Consider the following 16928-nt stretch of genomic DNA (forward strand, 5'->3'; position numbering starts at 1 on the left):
CAGGAAACATGATAGTCAATATTTAGGAGGAGGGGCCTTCTGGTGGTGAGGATGATAAGCTAAAGGCTCAGATGGGACAAAATCTACCCACTTATGAATACTACCCATCTTTTGGACATTAAGCTTTGAGGATACCTCCGGAGCAACCCAAAAATGCTCCTCCTGTGACACCAAGCTGACATCAGTGAACTAGCAGTGCCAAAGCCAACTGTGTTGTTGCTTCACATTGCCTGAGTCTTGGCCAAAAGGTGGCATTTGAACACGCCACAAAGAACACAGCCAATGGCCAACTAGCACACACTGTCCTTCTGTGTCTGCATGAGAGGAGATGACTTTCTATAGCAGCAGGTGGCACTGTACTGCAGCATTTGCTTAGTAGCCTGCTGTATTCCCTAGCCTAGGTTTCCGGGGAAATGCATGTTTTAACCGAGCCAAATGCCTGAGTAAGACTAAGCACCGGTTCTGTGCGCCTAAGCCTATTTAAAAACACAAAACAGTCCACGTCGGAGACCTGGTGAAGGGATTTCTTGTGGTTAGATGATGGGGAATCCCTGCAGTGTGCGAGACTGACAGTGGATCAGGACTGTAAGCCCACCATCAGCTCAGAAGAAGAATATTATTCACATGGAGCTACAGATTCGTTCCGGAGAGACTCATTTCAGTGCGTGATGGGGAATGGGCTCCGCTCCGAGAAAGCAGGTTCTCCCAGGTAACATTTCACTTTATCGGCTTTATGCTTCTAAGAAACCAGAGGTAACGGTAAGGACAATTTAACACTTCCAAGCAGACATTAATATAGCCGAATATGAATATAAATATGAATATGAACTAAATTTCAGCTAGACTACTGTGAAATTTTGTCAGACTGTCTCTCTGTCGTGCTGTGCCGGATTAATTAGGTTAATCTATAATGTTTTTTCTTCTGACGTAAACTTCCCTGTAATCCAATTGAAAGGAGAGTGCACTTCAGTGTTATTAGAGAAAACAACACAAGAAACAGTTCACAGAATACAGTAAAAAAAATCCTGTCCCTTTTCATTGCAGCATATTTCTTTTACATTATGGTAAAATGTGTAAAATATAATGTAATGTAAAATATTGTCATTTACATTATGGTGCATCAGGTTTCACTGGAGTACAATACAATTAACTGCGTTATATTTATATATTTAATGGTACCAAATAATTGTATAGTCTCTCTCTCTCTCTCTCTCTCTCTCTCTCTCCTCTCTCTCTCTCTCTCTCTCTCTCTCTCTCTCTCTCTCTATATATATATATATATATATATATATATATATATATATATATATATATATATATATATATATATATATATATATATATATATTAGTGCTGTCAAACTATTAATCGCTATTAATCATATCCAAAATAAGTTTTTGTTTACATAATGTGTGTGTGTAGGCTACTGGTTACATTTAGTATGTATATATAAATACAGTACATACACATACATACAGTTTATATTCAAAAATGTATTTATTTTTCCTAAATATATACATGCATGTGTGTGCATTTATATATACATAATAAATATATACACATATATTATGTAAACAAAAACGTTTATTTTGGATGTGATTAATCGTTTGATATATATATTAATTATTAATAATTATTATAGACTATTAAAAAATGTATGTTACATGTATGTCCCTGCCACTGTTATGTTTTTACTTTTTTTTAATTTCCACAGTAGTGGAGCAGTCTCTTAGCACTGATTCATCATCATCTTCATCTTCATCCTCAACACCACCTTCATCGTTTAATAATTCTGCTGTGCCGCTGATCATCATCACAGCTCCGTCTCGAGAAAACCTCTTAGAAACGCCAGTGGGTCTGAAGATAGCGGACGCTAATAAAGAGCCGCGGCCCATGGGAGGTCCGGTGTTTGTTGGTCGGGGTCGTTTTGTCACCGGCACAGCCTGATTTACACAGGTATGAAGTTAAAAATGTTATTAATGTAGTCATGGGGGTAAATGTTACAGAGTTAAACATAAATCATACACATTTATTTATTTATTTTTTACATCAATGATTACATAAAAATAACAAGTAGGCTACCACGTGACAGGATAACCTTGTTTGTATTATAAATAATCATATCATTATATAAATAATTATTTAAAACGCACGCCGTCTGCTACGCTCCGCCCATTTTATACACTTTTTTAAACTATTAATCTATTATTTAAATAATAAAAGGACACGAGGAAAAAAAAACTAAATAAAAATACAAATTAATTTATATCACAAAGGAATCAATTACAAATATCTTCTGACTTCCTCGCTTTTTTATCCAGTCTCATTTAGTGTGCCTGATTTGATTTATCAGCGTCAATTAACACTTTTATTTTTGTGAAAACCATTCTTATTCTTTGGTGCGCTGTATGTTGCGCGAGAAAAGAAACTCTTTGAACGCTGACAGTTGTCCATAGGGACGCCCAAGTGAGCGACTGTAAGCTTTCACGGAGTTTCTCTTCCTCTTGTCTCTAGATGTTCTCTCTCTTTTCATGCAAACGTCCAGTAAAGTGTTATATGTGCACATTAATCATTGATCCGGACGACCGTGGAGATGGAAAACACAGCAGAGGCGGATCTAGGGCCGTTAAAGCTGAAATCTTTAAGAACCGACAAGACGTTTATAATACCGCAGAGTGAACGGGTGAGACCTACTGTCCTATAAACTGTTTTTATCATGAAAGAAGAGATACATGAGCTCTTACTGCGGTGTTTGTGCATGGTGTGTGTAGTTAGGCAGATGCAGGAGTGTGAAGGAGTTTGAGAAGATGAACCGGATCGGAGAGGGAACATATGGCATCGTTTGTGAGTCTCATATAATGAATGATTATAGTACAGTATATTACACATTAATTCAAATATCATGTAGCATTATATCTGTAATCTGTCGTCCATAAATAGCAATGTTGTCAAACAGTTGTGCTGCCTGACAACGCTGATGAAAAACACTATAGACACCATCACAGTATTTGTAATGGGTTTACTGGTTACAGTGACACTTGAATTGGTTTTAATGGGAACTGTAATAGACTGTGTGGGTTTCTGCTGGTAACTGGTCACCTTTTATTTGTGGCTTGTTAAAACCACCAATCCTGATGGAATATGTCCCTAAACACACTACAGAAAACCTGTTTTATGGTTTTAATGGTTAAAAGTTGATGGTTTGTAATGGAAACCATTCGAATCTCTGTGATGGTTTCTATTGTTTGTTTGTTTTCCAGCAGGGAGGATTTAAATTTCTTGATTGATTTATTTAATGATTTGTGATTTACAGACCGAGCACGTGATACAAGGACAAATGAAATTGTTGCCCTGAAGAAAGTGCGAATGGATAAAGAGAAAGATGGTCAGTTGGATCTTAAAATGTGAAGCAGTCATGTTTGCCGCTCTTTTCCAATAGTGGCGGTTGCTATTCACTGGAAAGTGTGCTTTCTTCCTGTCCGTTGCAGATAAAGTTGCATCCATCTGTCCAAATAGGGAAAAGAAGAAACTGAGGTTTACCTGCACAGCTCTTAATAGCTGGCCTCCATTACACACAAAAACTTCAACAGTTCTTACATGTACTCAAGTCATTCAGGTTTATTTGTATAGCACCTTTTGACAATACACAGCTTCAAAGCAGCCTTACAGAGTGGATTACTACTTGATATCTCTCATTACTGTAATAGAAAATAACAAATTTCTTGGTACGAGATTAGAGGTTGAAGTATTTTTATCAGGGAGCTGCAGTAGTCTTTTAATCCCTCAGTGAACAGGCCAGAGGTGACTGTGGCAAGGAACGAAAACTATACACTATATTGTTCAGATTGTAAAAATTAAACTGGCTGGATTTACAGTTTAGGCAGATGTTGGGACAGTTTGGGAATGGTAGCAGTTTACCTTCACGTGGATAAAAGAGGGGTGCCGAAAAGTAATCATTTAGCTACAGCAGTCATGTGGCACAGGTTGTGATTGTAGACATCAACATTGAGTGAGGGAAGTGAAACTGACCAAGCGTGCTATCAACAAGCCGGAATTTTGTACCTGTAGTGATTACGATGGATTATATTATGATAGAGGATTGCATAAGTACTGCGAAGCGATGCCATTGAAGGCTTTTAAGTAATTTCTTAAAATTGATACCCGATCTGAGAGGTAGCCAGTGTAGAGATAATAAATGACAAATTAAGATGTTTTCAAGTGATTCCAAGTTTCCTGAAAATCTCTCTCTGGAGAAGCACATAAAATAAAAAAGCAGAGGACCTAATACCGATCCTTGTGGCACTCCATACTTAACCTGTGCTTGGTCTGACATTTCTTTGTTAGCTCAAACAAGCTGGTAGTGATCAGATAGGTGGGCTCTATCCAAGCATAATTCTCAAGACAAAATGTTGTGGTCTATGTGTTAAAGGAAGTAGGCTACTAGAAGGGAGATGCAGCTTTGGTCGGATAAAAAGAGCAAGTCACTGTACTATGTTAAGGCCTGAATCGTGACTAAAACGCTTCCCTGAAACTGTTTCTCTGCACAGATAAACATAGTTGAGTGTCACACCACTACTGTTCCTAGTATTTTCAGTATAAATGGAATATTTGAGATAATTAACTAATTCTCCAGGATCAAGCTCTGTGGGTGAAGGCTTTGATCACTGCCATCTGGAAACTCTTTGGTGTTGAAAGTGATGAGTTAATAACATTGAGAAGAGAGTTTAATATGGAAGTGTGAGTGAACACATAGACAGTCAGGACTAAAGGCAAGATTTTCAATATATTAAATGTGTGACCACATACAAAACTGTAATGATTTGGAATATGGCAAACAAGTCATATGGGTTTATTTTATGGTGTTTTTGTTGGAGCTTGACAATCCCAGTTAATATAACCAACTGACTATCTGTAGAAACAGAAACCTTGAATGGTATTTATTTTATGTATCTGTGTAAAGGGATTCCAATCAGCAGTTTGAGGGAAATTAACTTACTGCTCAGATTGAGACACCCAAACATTGTGGAGCTGAAAGAAGTGGTGGTGGGAAGCCATTTGGAGAGGTGACTGAAGAAAATGTATACTGTACATTTACAGATATAATGTGTGAATTAGTCATGTCTTCATAATACCTTATTATTTTAATGTCAGCCTCTTTCTGGTGATGAGTTACTGTGAGCAGGATCTGGCCAGTCTGCTGGAGAACATGCAGTCGCCGTTCTCTGAAGCTCAGGTGTGTTGATGAATGCCCCTGTATTCAGTCTCAAATGCTATGTCATAAATCAGAATAGACTTTGATTCTGTTATTGGTTGGTGTAGACACTGTGCAGTCAGACATGCAAAAAGTAGAGTTCATATGTGTGTAGTACATTTGTGGAGTTCTTATATTTCAAAGTCTAAACAGAACATCTACGCACCTGCAGAAGTTTGTAGAGTCGAATGTGTACTGTGGTTTAAAATTTTGCCCTACAAAAATTTCTTGCATTTTGAAAAAAAAAATTATAATAATAATAAAAATAAAAAAAACATGCTGTTTTGAGCTCTTCCTCATCATGATCAAAAGTTATTAAAGCTTTTTGATATGCCAAACTGTTCTTATATAATGCATCGACAAATTTGTTTGAGAACAGAAACGTAAAGTGGGGCTGAGGATGTAATGCTTTGACTGTGCCCTGAGCGTCTGTGGCAGTACAGTTCATTAAATCTGAAAAAATTAATTGGGCCATATTGTGAACACTCTATGTTCCCGAATTATCTTTATTACTGTCGGCCTGTTTTAGTTTTGCACTAAAATTCTGTATTTTTCCAACACTTTGGTATGTGTCATCAGCATGCGTCATGCATTTTAAGTCAGACCAGTACTGCCTCATTTCCTGTCCGTCATTTCATTGAAAACATACAAGAACAAATTGTGGTTTGACTATCTTCAGACTTTGTTTGTATAAAATTGTTGACAGGTTAAACTGTTTATATATAATGCGTTTAATTCAATGTCAAGGATATATTACTATTATTTATGTTATTAATATTATTATTTTGTTTGTTTCTTTTTGTGTTTTTGCACAGGTGAAGTGTATAGTTCTTCAGCTGCTTAAAGGACTGGCATATTTACATCACAACTTCATTCTTCACAGGTCAGAGTGTGTTCATTCAGGCTTGTTTTGTTCACTAAAACATTGCCATGTCTTGAACTGCACAAAAGGGTCATTCCTTGTCAACTCAACCAGAGGTCCCTGGCTCAAATTTTTGATTTCACAAATATTTTTTTCTGAAAAAAGGTAGACCTGTATAATGATGAAATCCAAAATATTAAATGTCATGGATGTATATTTGCAATTTTTTACCTGAGATTCTGAGCCAAATTACAGGAGGGTAAAAATGACTTCAGAAAGATGGCAGCATCGTAATGTTATTTTTACTCAGAGATTAATAGGTCTGTTTAGCAATTTTTCTTGCATTATGTGCCAGTGGTGACCTTTCAAAAATGGGGAAACTTTTCAAGTTTTCTGTCCAAAGTTTGCATAGCTGTAACTCAAGAAGTATTAAAGATAACTTAAAGGGTTACTCCACCACCAAATGAAAATTGTGTCATTAATCACTTACCCCCATGTCGTTCCAAATCAGTAAAAGCTTTGTTCATCTTTGGAACACAATTTAAGATATTTTGAATGGAAAACCAGGAGGCTTGTGACTGTCCCATAGACTGCCAAGTAAATAACAGTGTCAAAGTCCAGGAAAGTATGAAAAGCATCATCAGAATACTCCATCTGCCATCAGTGATTCAACCGTAACGTTATGAAGCGACGAGAATACTTTTTGTACACAAAGAAAACAAAAATAACGACTTTATTCAACAATTCCTCTCCTCTGTGTTTCTCCAAATCAGCATAGCGCCATTTTGGCAAATCTGAGCAGTACACAGGCATGGTACGCTCTTCTGTGGCAGCCGCGCTGCTCTGATGCGCTGTTTTCATTCAAACCAAAGTGTAAATACATGAAAAAAAAAAAAAAAAAAAAAAGTATCCTTGTGACGCGGCTGACACAAAAGAGTGTACGTGTAAGAGTGCCAAAAATTTTACTTTTCACAGGTTTGTGTGCCTATAACTCAATAAGTATTAAAGATTAAAGTGCATTATGATTTTATATTCTAGTTCTCAATAAACTTTTCTTTTGGAATCTTTTCAAAGCCCTACATCCTTCAGTCCCAGAGATATGGGGATCTCGATGAAGCTCTGTGGCCAGATTGTTGAATATTACTGATTTTCAGTGGCTGAAAAAAGCAGATGTTGGTCACTTTGTTTACAGTTGATGCTTATTGTATTTAAAGCAGAATTTCTGAAGAATAAGTGTCATATACATGTCTATCTTTCTTTAAAAAATTATTAGCAAAATCTAAAATTTGAGTCAGGGAAATTTTTGATATGTGGTAGATTTGACGCAGAATGACCCAAAATAATTTTCCTTCCCACGATTATGAGACCAATGATTAAATATAAATAATGTTGAACTTCTGATAATGAGTTTTCTTGATCCTCATATTGATATTTATCAAAGGGATTTGAAGGTTTCCAATCTACTGATGACAGACAAGGGCTGTGTAAAGATAGGTGAGCGAACATAAATCATTTAATAAATTAAAACATAGGAGATTATTATGAAATCATGAGAATAGTAAGAATTTGCAGGGGAAATGTGATTTAATAAATAAAATAAATAATGGCACAATGTGAAAAATTTGAATGCTTTTGAAATCAGGCTTAATTTTCTATATGCAGAGTATTTCTTGTATATTTCTATCTTGATTTTGGGTTAAAACCTGATCTAGACATGTCCCTGACCGATTTCTGAGATTCACCCACGTGTTCTGAATAAGAAACACAATAATCTGCTGTGTGTGGACGTCTGTCTGGTCAGTGATGGACGTCTGGTGGTTTTTCCACAGCTGACTTCGGTCTGGCGCGTGTTTACGGTATCCCGTTACAGCCCATGACTCCTCGAGTAGTCACACTGTGGTAAGCAGATGAACTTCATGCTGATTAGTCTCTCTATCATCCTGATAATCTTTCAAATCCCTCTTTCCATCACTGAGAGTGTTTTCTTCACAGGTATCGAGCCCCAGAGCTCCTCCTAGGGACCAAGACGCAGACGACTGCCCTGGACATGTGGTGAGAACTGGATGAACAGTGCTAGAATAAAGTCTTATGCAATCAGATTGACTTTTTATATATTACCCAAGACAGAGTGGAAAAACAGAGAGGGTAGGGAGTGACCTAAGACGTACTCTCTCAGTTCAAAGGTTTTAGACAGTAAGATTTGTTTTTTGTTTTTGTTTTTCTGTTCTGCTCACCAAGTCTGCATTTATACAGCAAAATCAGTAAAACTGTGAAATATTTTTACTATTTAAAATAACTGCTTTCTATTTGAATATTTTTAAAATGTGATTTATTCCTGTGATTTCAAGGCTGAATATTTAGCATCATTACTCCAGTCCAGATCCTGCAGAAATCATTGTAGTATTCTGATTTGCTGCTCAAAAACATTTATTATCATTATTGTGTTGAGGACAGGCGAGTAACCTGAGAATTTTTTTCAGGTTTCTTTGATGAATAGAAAGTTCAGAAGAACAGCACTTATCTGAAATGGAAATATTTTGTAACATTATAAATGTCTTTATCATCACTTGTTTTGATCAATTTGCAGCATCCTTGCTGGATAGAAGTACTAATGTCTATAATCCCAACCCCCCCATATTTTTATATGTACAGTGTCGTGAAAAGGTTTTTGCCTCCTTCCTGTTTTTTTTTTATTTTATTTTTTATTTTATTTTTTGCATATTTGTCACACTTAAAACATTCAGATCATCAAACTAATTTTAATATTAAACAAAGAAAATGCAAGTACATACAAAATGCAGTTTTTAAGGGAAAACATCCGTCCAAACCTACCTGGCCCTACATGAAAAATGAATTGCCCCCTCCTGTTAAATCATGAAAGAAGGGTGATTAACCACATTATTTTAGAAAGCTGAGTTAGTGAGTTTCACTAGCCACACCTAGACTTGATTACTGCCAGACCTGGTGAATAAAAAAATCTCTTAAATAGAAGCTGTCTGACAAAGTGAAGCATGCTTAAAGAGCAATACACACATGTATCATGTATCAGTCTGGAAAGGGTTATAAAGCCATTTCTAAGGTCATGGTCAGAGCCGTTATCCACAAATGGACAAAACTTGGAACAGTGGTGAACCTTCCCAGGAGTGGCCTGCCTACCAAAATTACTCCAAGAGCACAACGACGAGTCATCCAGGAGGTCATAAAAGAACCCAGAACATCATCTAAGAACTGCAGGCCTCACTCGCCTCAATTATGGTCAGTGTTCATGATTCAACAATAAGAAAGACACTGGGCAAAAATGGCACCCATGGGAGAGTTCCAAGCAACAAAAGTTGAACCTTTTGTAAGGTGTGTGTCCCGTTACATCTGGTGTAAAACCAACACAACATTTCATAAAAAGAACATCATACCAGCAGTCAAACATGGTGGTAGTGTGATGGTCTGGGGCTGCTTTGCAGCTTCAGGACCTGGATGACTTGCCATAATTGATGGAAGCATGAATTCTGCAATCTATCAGAAAATCCTGTGTGTGAGTGTGTGAGAATGTCCGGCCGTCAGTTTGTGACCTCAAGCTCAAGCGCACTTGGGTTATGCAGCAGGACAGTGATCCCAAACGCACCAGCAAGTCCACTTCTGAATGGCTCAAGAAAAACAACATTAAGGTTTTGGAGTGACCAAGTCAAAGTCTGGACTTAAATCCTATTGAGATGCTGTGGCATGACCTTAAACAGTCCATTCATGCTCAAAAACCCTCCAGTGGGGCTGAATTAAAACAATTCTGCAAAGAAGAGTGGGCCAAAATTCCCAAGTGCCAAATGCTTGATTGCAGTTGTTGCTGTAAAGGGTGGCACAACCAGTTATTAGATTTAGAGGGCAATTACTTTTTCACGGAGGGCCAGGCCAGTTTTCCCTTAATAAATGAAATATAGCCTATATATATATATATATATATATATATATATATATATATAAACCTGCATTTTGCATTTACTCAGGTTATCTTTGTGTAATATTAAAATTTGTTTGTTCTGAATCTTTTGAGTGTAAAAATAAAAAAAACAGGAAGGGGGGCAAAAACCTTTTCATGGCACTGTATATATATATATATATATATATATATATATATATATATATATATATACACGGAAGGGGGCAAAAACCTTTTCATGGCACTGTATATAATATATAGTATTCACAGTGCTTCACTTTTTCCACATATTATGTTACAGCCCTATTCCAATCACATGTACATAAGTATTCACAGCCTTTGCCATTAAACTCAAAACTGAGCTCAGGTGCATCCTTTGTCCACTGATCATCCTTGAGATGTTTCTACAACTTGACTGGAGTCCACCTGTGGTACATTCAGTTGATTGGACATGATTTGGAAAGGTGCACATCTGTGAATATAAGGTCCCACAGTTAACAGTGCATGTCAGAGCACAAGCCAAGCCATGAAAGCCAAGGAATTGTCTGTAGATCTCTGAGACAGGATTGTATCGAGGCACAGATCTGGGGAAGGGTATAAAAAAAATTCTGCTTCATTGAAGGGTCACAGAAGCATCTAGTCTCTGTTACCCTTAATGGAAGAAGTTTGAAACCACCCGGACTCTTCCTGGAGCTGGCCTCCTAGCCAAACTGACCAACTGAAGGAGAAGTGCTTTGTCTAGACTGGTGACCAAGAAGCTGATGATCTCTGTAGCTGAGCTCCATGATCATATATGCAGATGGGAGAAACCTACAGGACAAATATCACTGCAACACTAATCCACCGATTAGGGCTGTCACAAAAATCGAATTTTGAATATTCGTTGAATTTAAAATAGAAATTCTCATTCAAATTTGTTGTGTGCGTCAGGCAGCCTTATCAGCGGCACACAAGATGTGATGACAGTGTAAGTGTCATTGCATTTTAATGCCTTTTTTTTTTTTTTTAGCCTGAACCCACTGGATGAGGCGCTGCTACGTTATTCATTCAAAATATTACGGGAAAAGAGAACATCAATGTTGAGGAGAGGATGAAATGTCAAAACTGAAACCAAGCCGTTCACACAGAACGTATATTTCGCAAATTTTCTAGAGGGACATCTATCACTGTTGTACTCATGTCTCGCACAAGAGAACAGCATGTTTAGAAAGCCATGTTAAAATTAAGTTCAAATTTTAAAAAAACATGTCTTGAGACTTTATGGCGGTTTTCCTCACCCCACTGCATCTCACGTACTCTTTGTGAATGGTTTTCGGTCCTTTGTATTAAACTCTGCATACATACATGATGCTGTTTTGTTTCTAATTGTTTAAGCAACTTAAATATGTGACCCTGGACCACAAAACCAATCTTAAGTAGCGCGGGTAGCTATATTTGTAACAATAGCCAAAAATACATTGAATGGGTCAAAATGCTTGATTTTTCTTTTATGCCAAAAATCATTAGGATATTAAGCAAAGGTCATGTTCCATGAAGATATTTTGTACATTTCCTATTGTAAATATATCAAAAGTTAATTTTTGATTAGTAATATGCATTGCTAAGGACTTAGTAATTGTATTCAGCTTTCAGATAATGTATAAATCTAAATTTTGGAAAATTGACCCTTATGACTGGTTTTGTGGTTCAGGGTCACCTATATGGTTTATAAACTTTATTTTAAACACTATGCACTTTTTTCAAAGGTAGTCCTGTTTTATTGCTTTGAAGAAACGTGTATTAGTAATATTTTGCTCTATGCGCCCTCTTGTGGCCTCAGGACAGAAGCCAAAAGGTGCTTCAACTAAGTATTGAGCAAAGGCTGTGAATACTTGTGTACATGTGAATTTTTTTTTTTTATGTATAAAAAAGACATATGTCTTTTGTTACATATCAGTTTAGTGAGACATTGATATCACAGAAACATCTGTAGCAGGAGGCCGGTGGTGTGTTGTGTTCTTCATGAACAGATGTCTGTTCTCCTCATGCAGGGCCGTTGGCTGCATCTTTGCTGAGCTTCTTGCCCACAAGCCTCTTCTGCCTGGAGCTTCAGAGATCCAGCAGCTGGATTTGATCGTCCAGCTGTTGGGAACACCTAATGAAAGCATCTGGCCGGTACGAGTTCGGCTTCAGAATCAGATGCTTGAATGAGAAGTGTTTTCTTGTGTTCTGTGTTCAGAGAGAACATCTGATACAGGTTAACCAGAGTTTGTTGTGAATTGTAGGGCTTCTCGCGCCTGCCGTTGGTTGGGCAGTACAGTCTGAGGAAGCAGCCCTACAACAACTTAAAGAACAAGTTCACCTGGTTATCAGAAGCTGGCTTGAGACTGCTCAACCTGCTGTTCATGTACAACCCACAGCGCAGGTAAAACAAAGTCCGAGTCAGTTTTAGCATGTCTTATTTATTTGGTTTTTAATGTATTGTAAATATTACATTAAATGTCTTGAATCTAACTGACAAACATTAGATGAAATAAAGTTTTTATGACACAAATTGGAGTGTCTATTTACACTAGGTGCAAAAAGCCTGCCTTGGTGGCAGAGGCTATTTAGACTAACTCCACCCACCAGTGTGTGATTGGGATAGTCCACACTACAAAAGAGATCCTTTAACAACAGCTCCAGTGATGTAGATGGTGAAGTGCGTGCCATAGTCATTTTTGACCCATTCGACCCAAGAGCAAATCTGGCTTTTGCCAAACTTTTTTTTTCTCCCTTTTTAAATCTCATATTACATCAGAAAGGCATTTATTTTCAATAAAAATTAAGGAAATAATCGGAAAGTTGAAAATAAAGTCTTGGGTAGGTATAGGGAGGGCTTATATTTTCCCAGTAAAGTGGCATCCATTTAATAATTTGAATTAATATTTAGGGATGCACAGAATGTTTGACAACCAAATTTATTCTGCTGAAAATTGCAAAAAAAAAAAAAAAAAAAAGTGTTCGAAAAGGCCGAATAAATTGTACCGAACAATGACGTGACACGATCAAATAGAGGCGCGCGATAATCTGAGCTGAAACATGTTGCACGTCAGCTGCTCAGTAACATTTTTATGAATTTGTGACAATGCGATATGTGTGACAAACATCTTCCCAAATTCTTTAAGGGTTACTACATCCCAAAATGAAAATTTTTTCATTAATCACTTACCCCCATGTCATTCCAAACCCGTAAAAGCTTTGTTCGTCTTCAGAACACAATTTAAGATATTTTGGATGAAAACCGGGAGGCTTGAGACTGTCCCATAGACTGCCAAATAAATAACAGTGTCAAGTTCCAGGAAAGGGTGAAAAGCATCGTAATTTAAGTTATTTTTGTTGAATAAGTGATTCAACCGTAACGTTATTAACTATTCTGATTTTCATACTTTTCTGGACCTTGACACTGTTATTTATTTGGCAGTCTATGGGACAGTCTCAAGCCTCCCGGTTTTCATCCAAAATATCTTAAATTGTGTTCTGAAGATGAACAGAGCTTTAACGGGTTTGGAACGACATGGGGGTAAGTGATTAATGACAAAATGTTCATTTTGTGGTGGAGTAACCCTTTAAAGAGAATCATTTATAAATCTGCTGTCAACAAAAATAAGCACTGAGGTCTTCTGAGTTTCCACCAAAATAAAGCTGAGAAAAACAACTCCCGTCAACCTTCATAAATGTTAGTATTGTATTTGTACTGTTGTTCTGTAAAATAAAATAAGACGATAATAATGATAATAGTAGTTACAACAGCTCTGTTAATACATTTATTATAACATTCACACATAGTGTTCAAATTGGGATCTGTAATGTATTCTAATGTTTTAAAATAATTCTCTTCTGCTCAGCAAGGCTGCATTTATTTATAACTTAATAGTTAAATTGTGCTTTGGTATAATGTCTGCTAGACTTTTAAAAAATGCAGAGTGCTTCATTTTGTTCGGCTTTGGCCAAGAATTTTAATTTCGGTGCATGCCTATTAAAATTATAATTTACTCTCAATACATTATTATTGCATACTGTTTTTAATTATAATAATTTAGTGCTACAATACTGAGGTAACAGTACTTAGTGCAGATAGCCGCTGTCTAAAGATAAATATCTTTGTGAAATACTTCACGTACTGGTTCAGTGTAATAATGATGATGTGTGTCTTACAGAGCCACAGCGAAAGATTGTTTAGATAGTTCCTACTTCAAGGAGAAGCCCTTGCGTACGTACTGCGTAGTTTTACACATTTCTCTTTATTAGATGCTGTTTCAGGCCGATTTTCTGACTGTTGCTTCCATGTTTCACTCTGCAGCTTGTGAACCAGAGCTGATGCCCACGTTTCCTCATCACAGAAACAAACCAGGAGGTTCTGTGACCGAAAACCAGTCCAAAAGAAGCAAAGTCTGACGTCCTGCTGCCTGCTGACATCACAGATGTGTTATACTTTCCGTTCTTATACTTTTAAGATATTGTACAAATTAAAGTTCAGTCTTGCAGACATGAGATACGATGTAAATAATACAAATGAATCTTAGTCAGCGGAGCGGTGAGCAGCTGCTGCTGCTTTTTTGAGCAAAGATTAAAAAAAAAAGTTTTCTGTTCTGAATGTCACGTTATTTATACAGTATAAAAAATGTCACCTTTGATGTGTTGATTGTGGGCTTGATCTGCTTAGTATTCTTGTTGATCTGTGAATCAGTAGCTGATTAATCAGATCAGCCAAATTACTAAAAAATATTACTGAGCTGTTGGCAGATGTTTTTTTTTTGTCTTTGGAGGAGATGAAATTCTGATTGCCTTCTCAGTTGGACAGTTACAGATTTGATAAACCTGGTATTCAAGGACGTCAGGAAAATACAAAGATCATAACATTTCTGTGTAACTTGTGAAGACATGGGTCTTCATGAGAATGAGCTTGAAAAGTATAGTCGAGAGCTGATGAAGCGGTCTCCTGTCTGAACAGCTCTAGTCTCAGATTAAATGTAGTCATCCTCTGAATGAGACATTAGTAAACGAGTTCTCCTCGGCAGGGAACAGCTGATGACTGCCTTCAGACCCCTCATCGAGTTATGAATCTCAAAATGCTTTCTATCAACAAAAATCATTCAGCAAAAGAAACAGTCAGTAAGATATTGAGCTGGTTTTGTGAGGCACACAAGATTAAATTTCTGTATCGGTACATTGTGTTTAATTTTTGCACATTCTCGTCCCAGCATTATCCAACTCCCCTTCTCAAATAGAAAGTAGGCTTTTTTCTGGAAACATACACAGCATGTTCATAGAAAATTATCCTCCGTTATAATGTTACAGAACTACTGTCAGAAGGCAGGTTTATCCATTTTAACCATCGTGGATAGGCTGAAGTAAATACAGCTGCACAAACAATGCACAGATTCTTTTAAAAGTCTTTTTTCTTTTTTATCAGATCAGGTTAATGTTATCCTTCAAAATGAATGACAGCTGTAACACACTTCATTACTACAACACTTGATCAGGAACTTTAAAACAAGTGAAATGTTGATGGGTGAGTCTGTCAAATACACGGCCAGGTCATATTTCAGCCCGCACTCAAAGGAAAATACATCGTCATTGTCACAAACATTGTCACCGGAAAAAAAAGAAATAAAAATCTGAAAAGTTGTAAAACAGGCTTGTTTTTCTTTACCCAAATAACCAAAATAAAATTAAAGAACATCAAGCTAGTTTTTTTGCACTGTGAAACTCTTTTCATGAAGCAAATCTCTATAGAGATTATTACATTACAGTATATATTATTAGATTATATTACTATAGAGATAAAAATCATCTACATGAACAATTAGGTAATCCAAATAGGCTTAATTTGATTTTCTTTCCAAATATATACAGGTCCTTCTCAAAAAATTAGCATATTGTGAAAAAGTTCATTATTTTCCATAATGTAATGATAAAAATTAAACTTTTCATATATTTTAGATTCATTGCACACCAAGTGAAATATTTCAGGTCTTTTATTGTTTTAATACTGATGATTTTGGCATACAGCTCATGAAAACCCAAAATTCCTATCTCAAAAAATTAGCATATTTCATCCGACCAATAAAAGAAAAGTGTTTTTAATACAAAAAAAGTCAACCTTCAAATAATTATGTTCAGTTATGCACTCAATACTTGGTCGGGAATCCTTTTGCAGAAATGACTGCTTCAATGCGGCGTGGCATGGAGGCAATCAGCCTGTGGCACTGCTGAGGTGTTATGGAGGCCCAGGATGCTTCGATGGCGGCCTTAAGCTCATACAGAGTGTTGGGTCTTGCGTCTCTCAACTTTCTCTTCACAATATCCCACAGATTCTCTATGGGGTTCAGGTCAGGAGAGTTGGCAGGCCAATTGAGCACAGTAATACCATGGTCAGTAAACCATTTACCAGTGGTTTTGGCACTGTGAGCAGGTGCCAGGTCGTGCTGAAAAAACGAAATCTTCATCTCCATAAAGCTTTTCAGCAGATGGAAGCATGAAGTGCTCCAAAATCTCCTGATAGCTAGCTGCATTGACCCTGCCCTTGATAAAACACAGTGGACCAACACCAGCAGCTGACATGGCACCCCCAGACCATCACTGACTGTGGGTACTTGACACTGGACTTCAGGCATTTTGGCATTTCCTTCTCCCCAGTCTTCCTCCAGACTCTGGCACCTTGATTTCCGAATGACATGCAAAATTTGCTTTCATCCGAAAAAAGTACTTTGGACCACTGAGCAACAGTCCAGTGCTGCTTCTCTGTAGCCCAGGTCAGGCGCTTCTGCCGCTGTTTCTGGTTCAAAAGCACACGCCTGTGCACGGTGGCTCTGGATGTTTCTACTCCAGAATCAGTCCACTGCTTCCGCAGGTCCCCCAAGGTC

General features: G+C 37.2%; 1 protein-coding gene across 4 annotated transcripts; it reads left to right on the forward strand.

Moving 5' to 3' along the window:
* The first annotated feature begins 349 nt into the window (after positions 1-349).
* LOC109062898 (cyclin-dependent kinase 10-like) lies at positions 350-15696 on the forward strand. 4 transcript variants are annotated; one of them, XM_042752678.1, is made up of 15 exons: positions 350-709; positions 1715-1956; positions 2515-2683; positions 2772-2844; positions 3314-3385; positions 4961-5063; positions 5152-5233; positions 6067-6134; positions 7555-7607; positions 7943-8012; positions 8106-8165; positions 12072-12195; positions 12306-12445; positions 14220-14272; positions 14363-15696. In XM_042752678.1, exons 3-15 carry the CDS (start codon positions 2594-2596, stop codon positions 14455-14457), a joined length of 1083 nt encoding a protein of 360 aa, XP_042608612.1. In that variant the 5' UTR covers positions 350-709; positions 1715-1956; positions 2515-2593; the 3' UTR covers positions 14458-15696. The 4 variants fall into 4 exon arrangements, with proteins under 4 accessions (XP_042608612.1, XP_042608614.1, XP_042608613.1 ...); XM_042752680.1 differs by having other exon boundaries at positions 2546-2683; XM_042752679.1 differs by having other exon boundaries at positions 1820-1956.
* Positions 15697-16928: the final 1232 nt, after the last annotated feature.

The sequence above is a fragment of the Cyprinus carpio genome, chromosome B25, assembly GCF_018340385.1.
Source record: "Cyprinus carpio isolate SPL01 chromosome B25, ASM1834038v1, whole genome shotgun sequence".
Taxonomy (NCBI): Eukaryota; Metazoa; Chordata; class Actinopteri; order Cypriniformes; family Cyprinidae; genus Cyprinus; species Cyprinus carpio.

Excerpts from the sequence above, each read along its gene's own strand:
- LOC109062898 (XM_042752678.1), top strand. The coding sequence starts at position 2,594 with ATGGAAAACACAGCAGAGGCGGATCTAGGGCCGTTAAAGCTGAAATCT. Across the intron at positions 3,386-4,960 it reads AATGGATAAAGAGAAAGATG|GGATTCCAATCAGCAGTTTG; the intron begins GTCAGTTGGATC and ends ATCTGTGTAAAG. Across the intron at positions 6,135-7,554 it reads CACAACTTCATTCTTCACAG|GGATTTGAAGGTTTCCAATC; the intron begins GTCAGAGTGTGT and ends TATTTATCAAAG.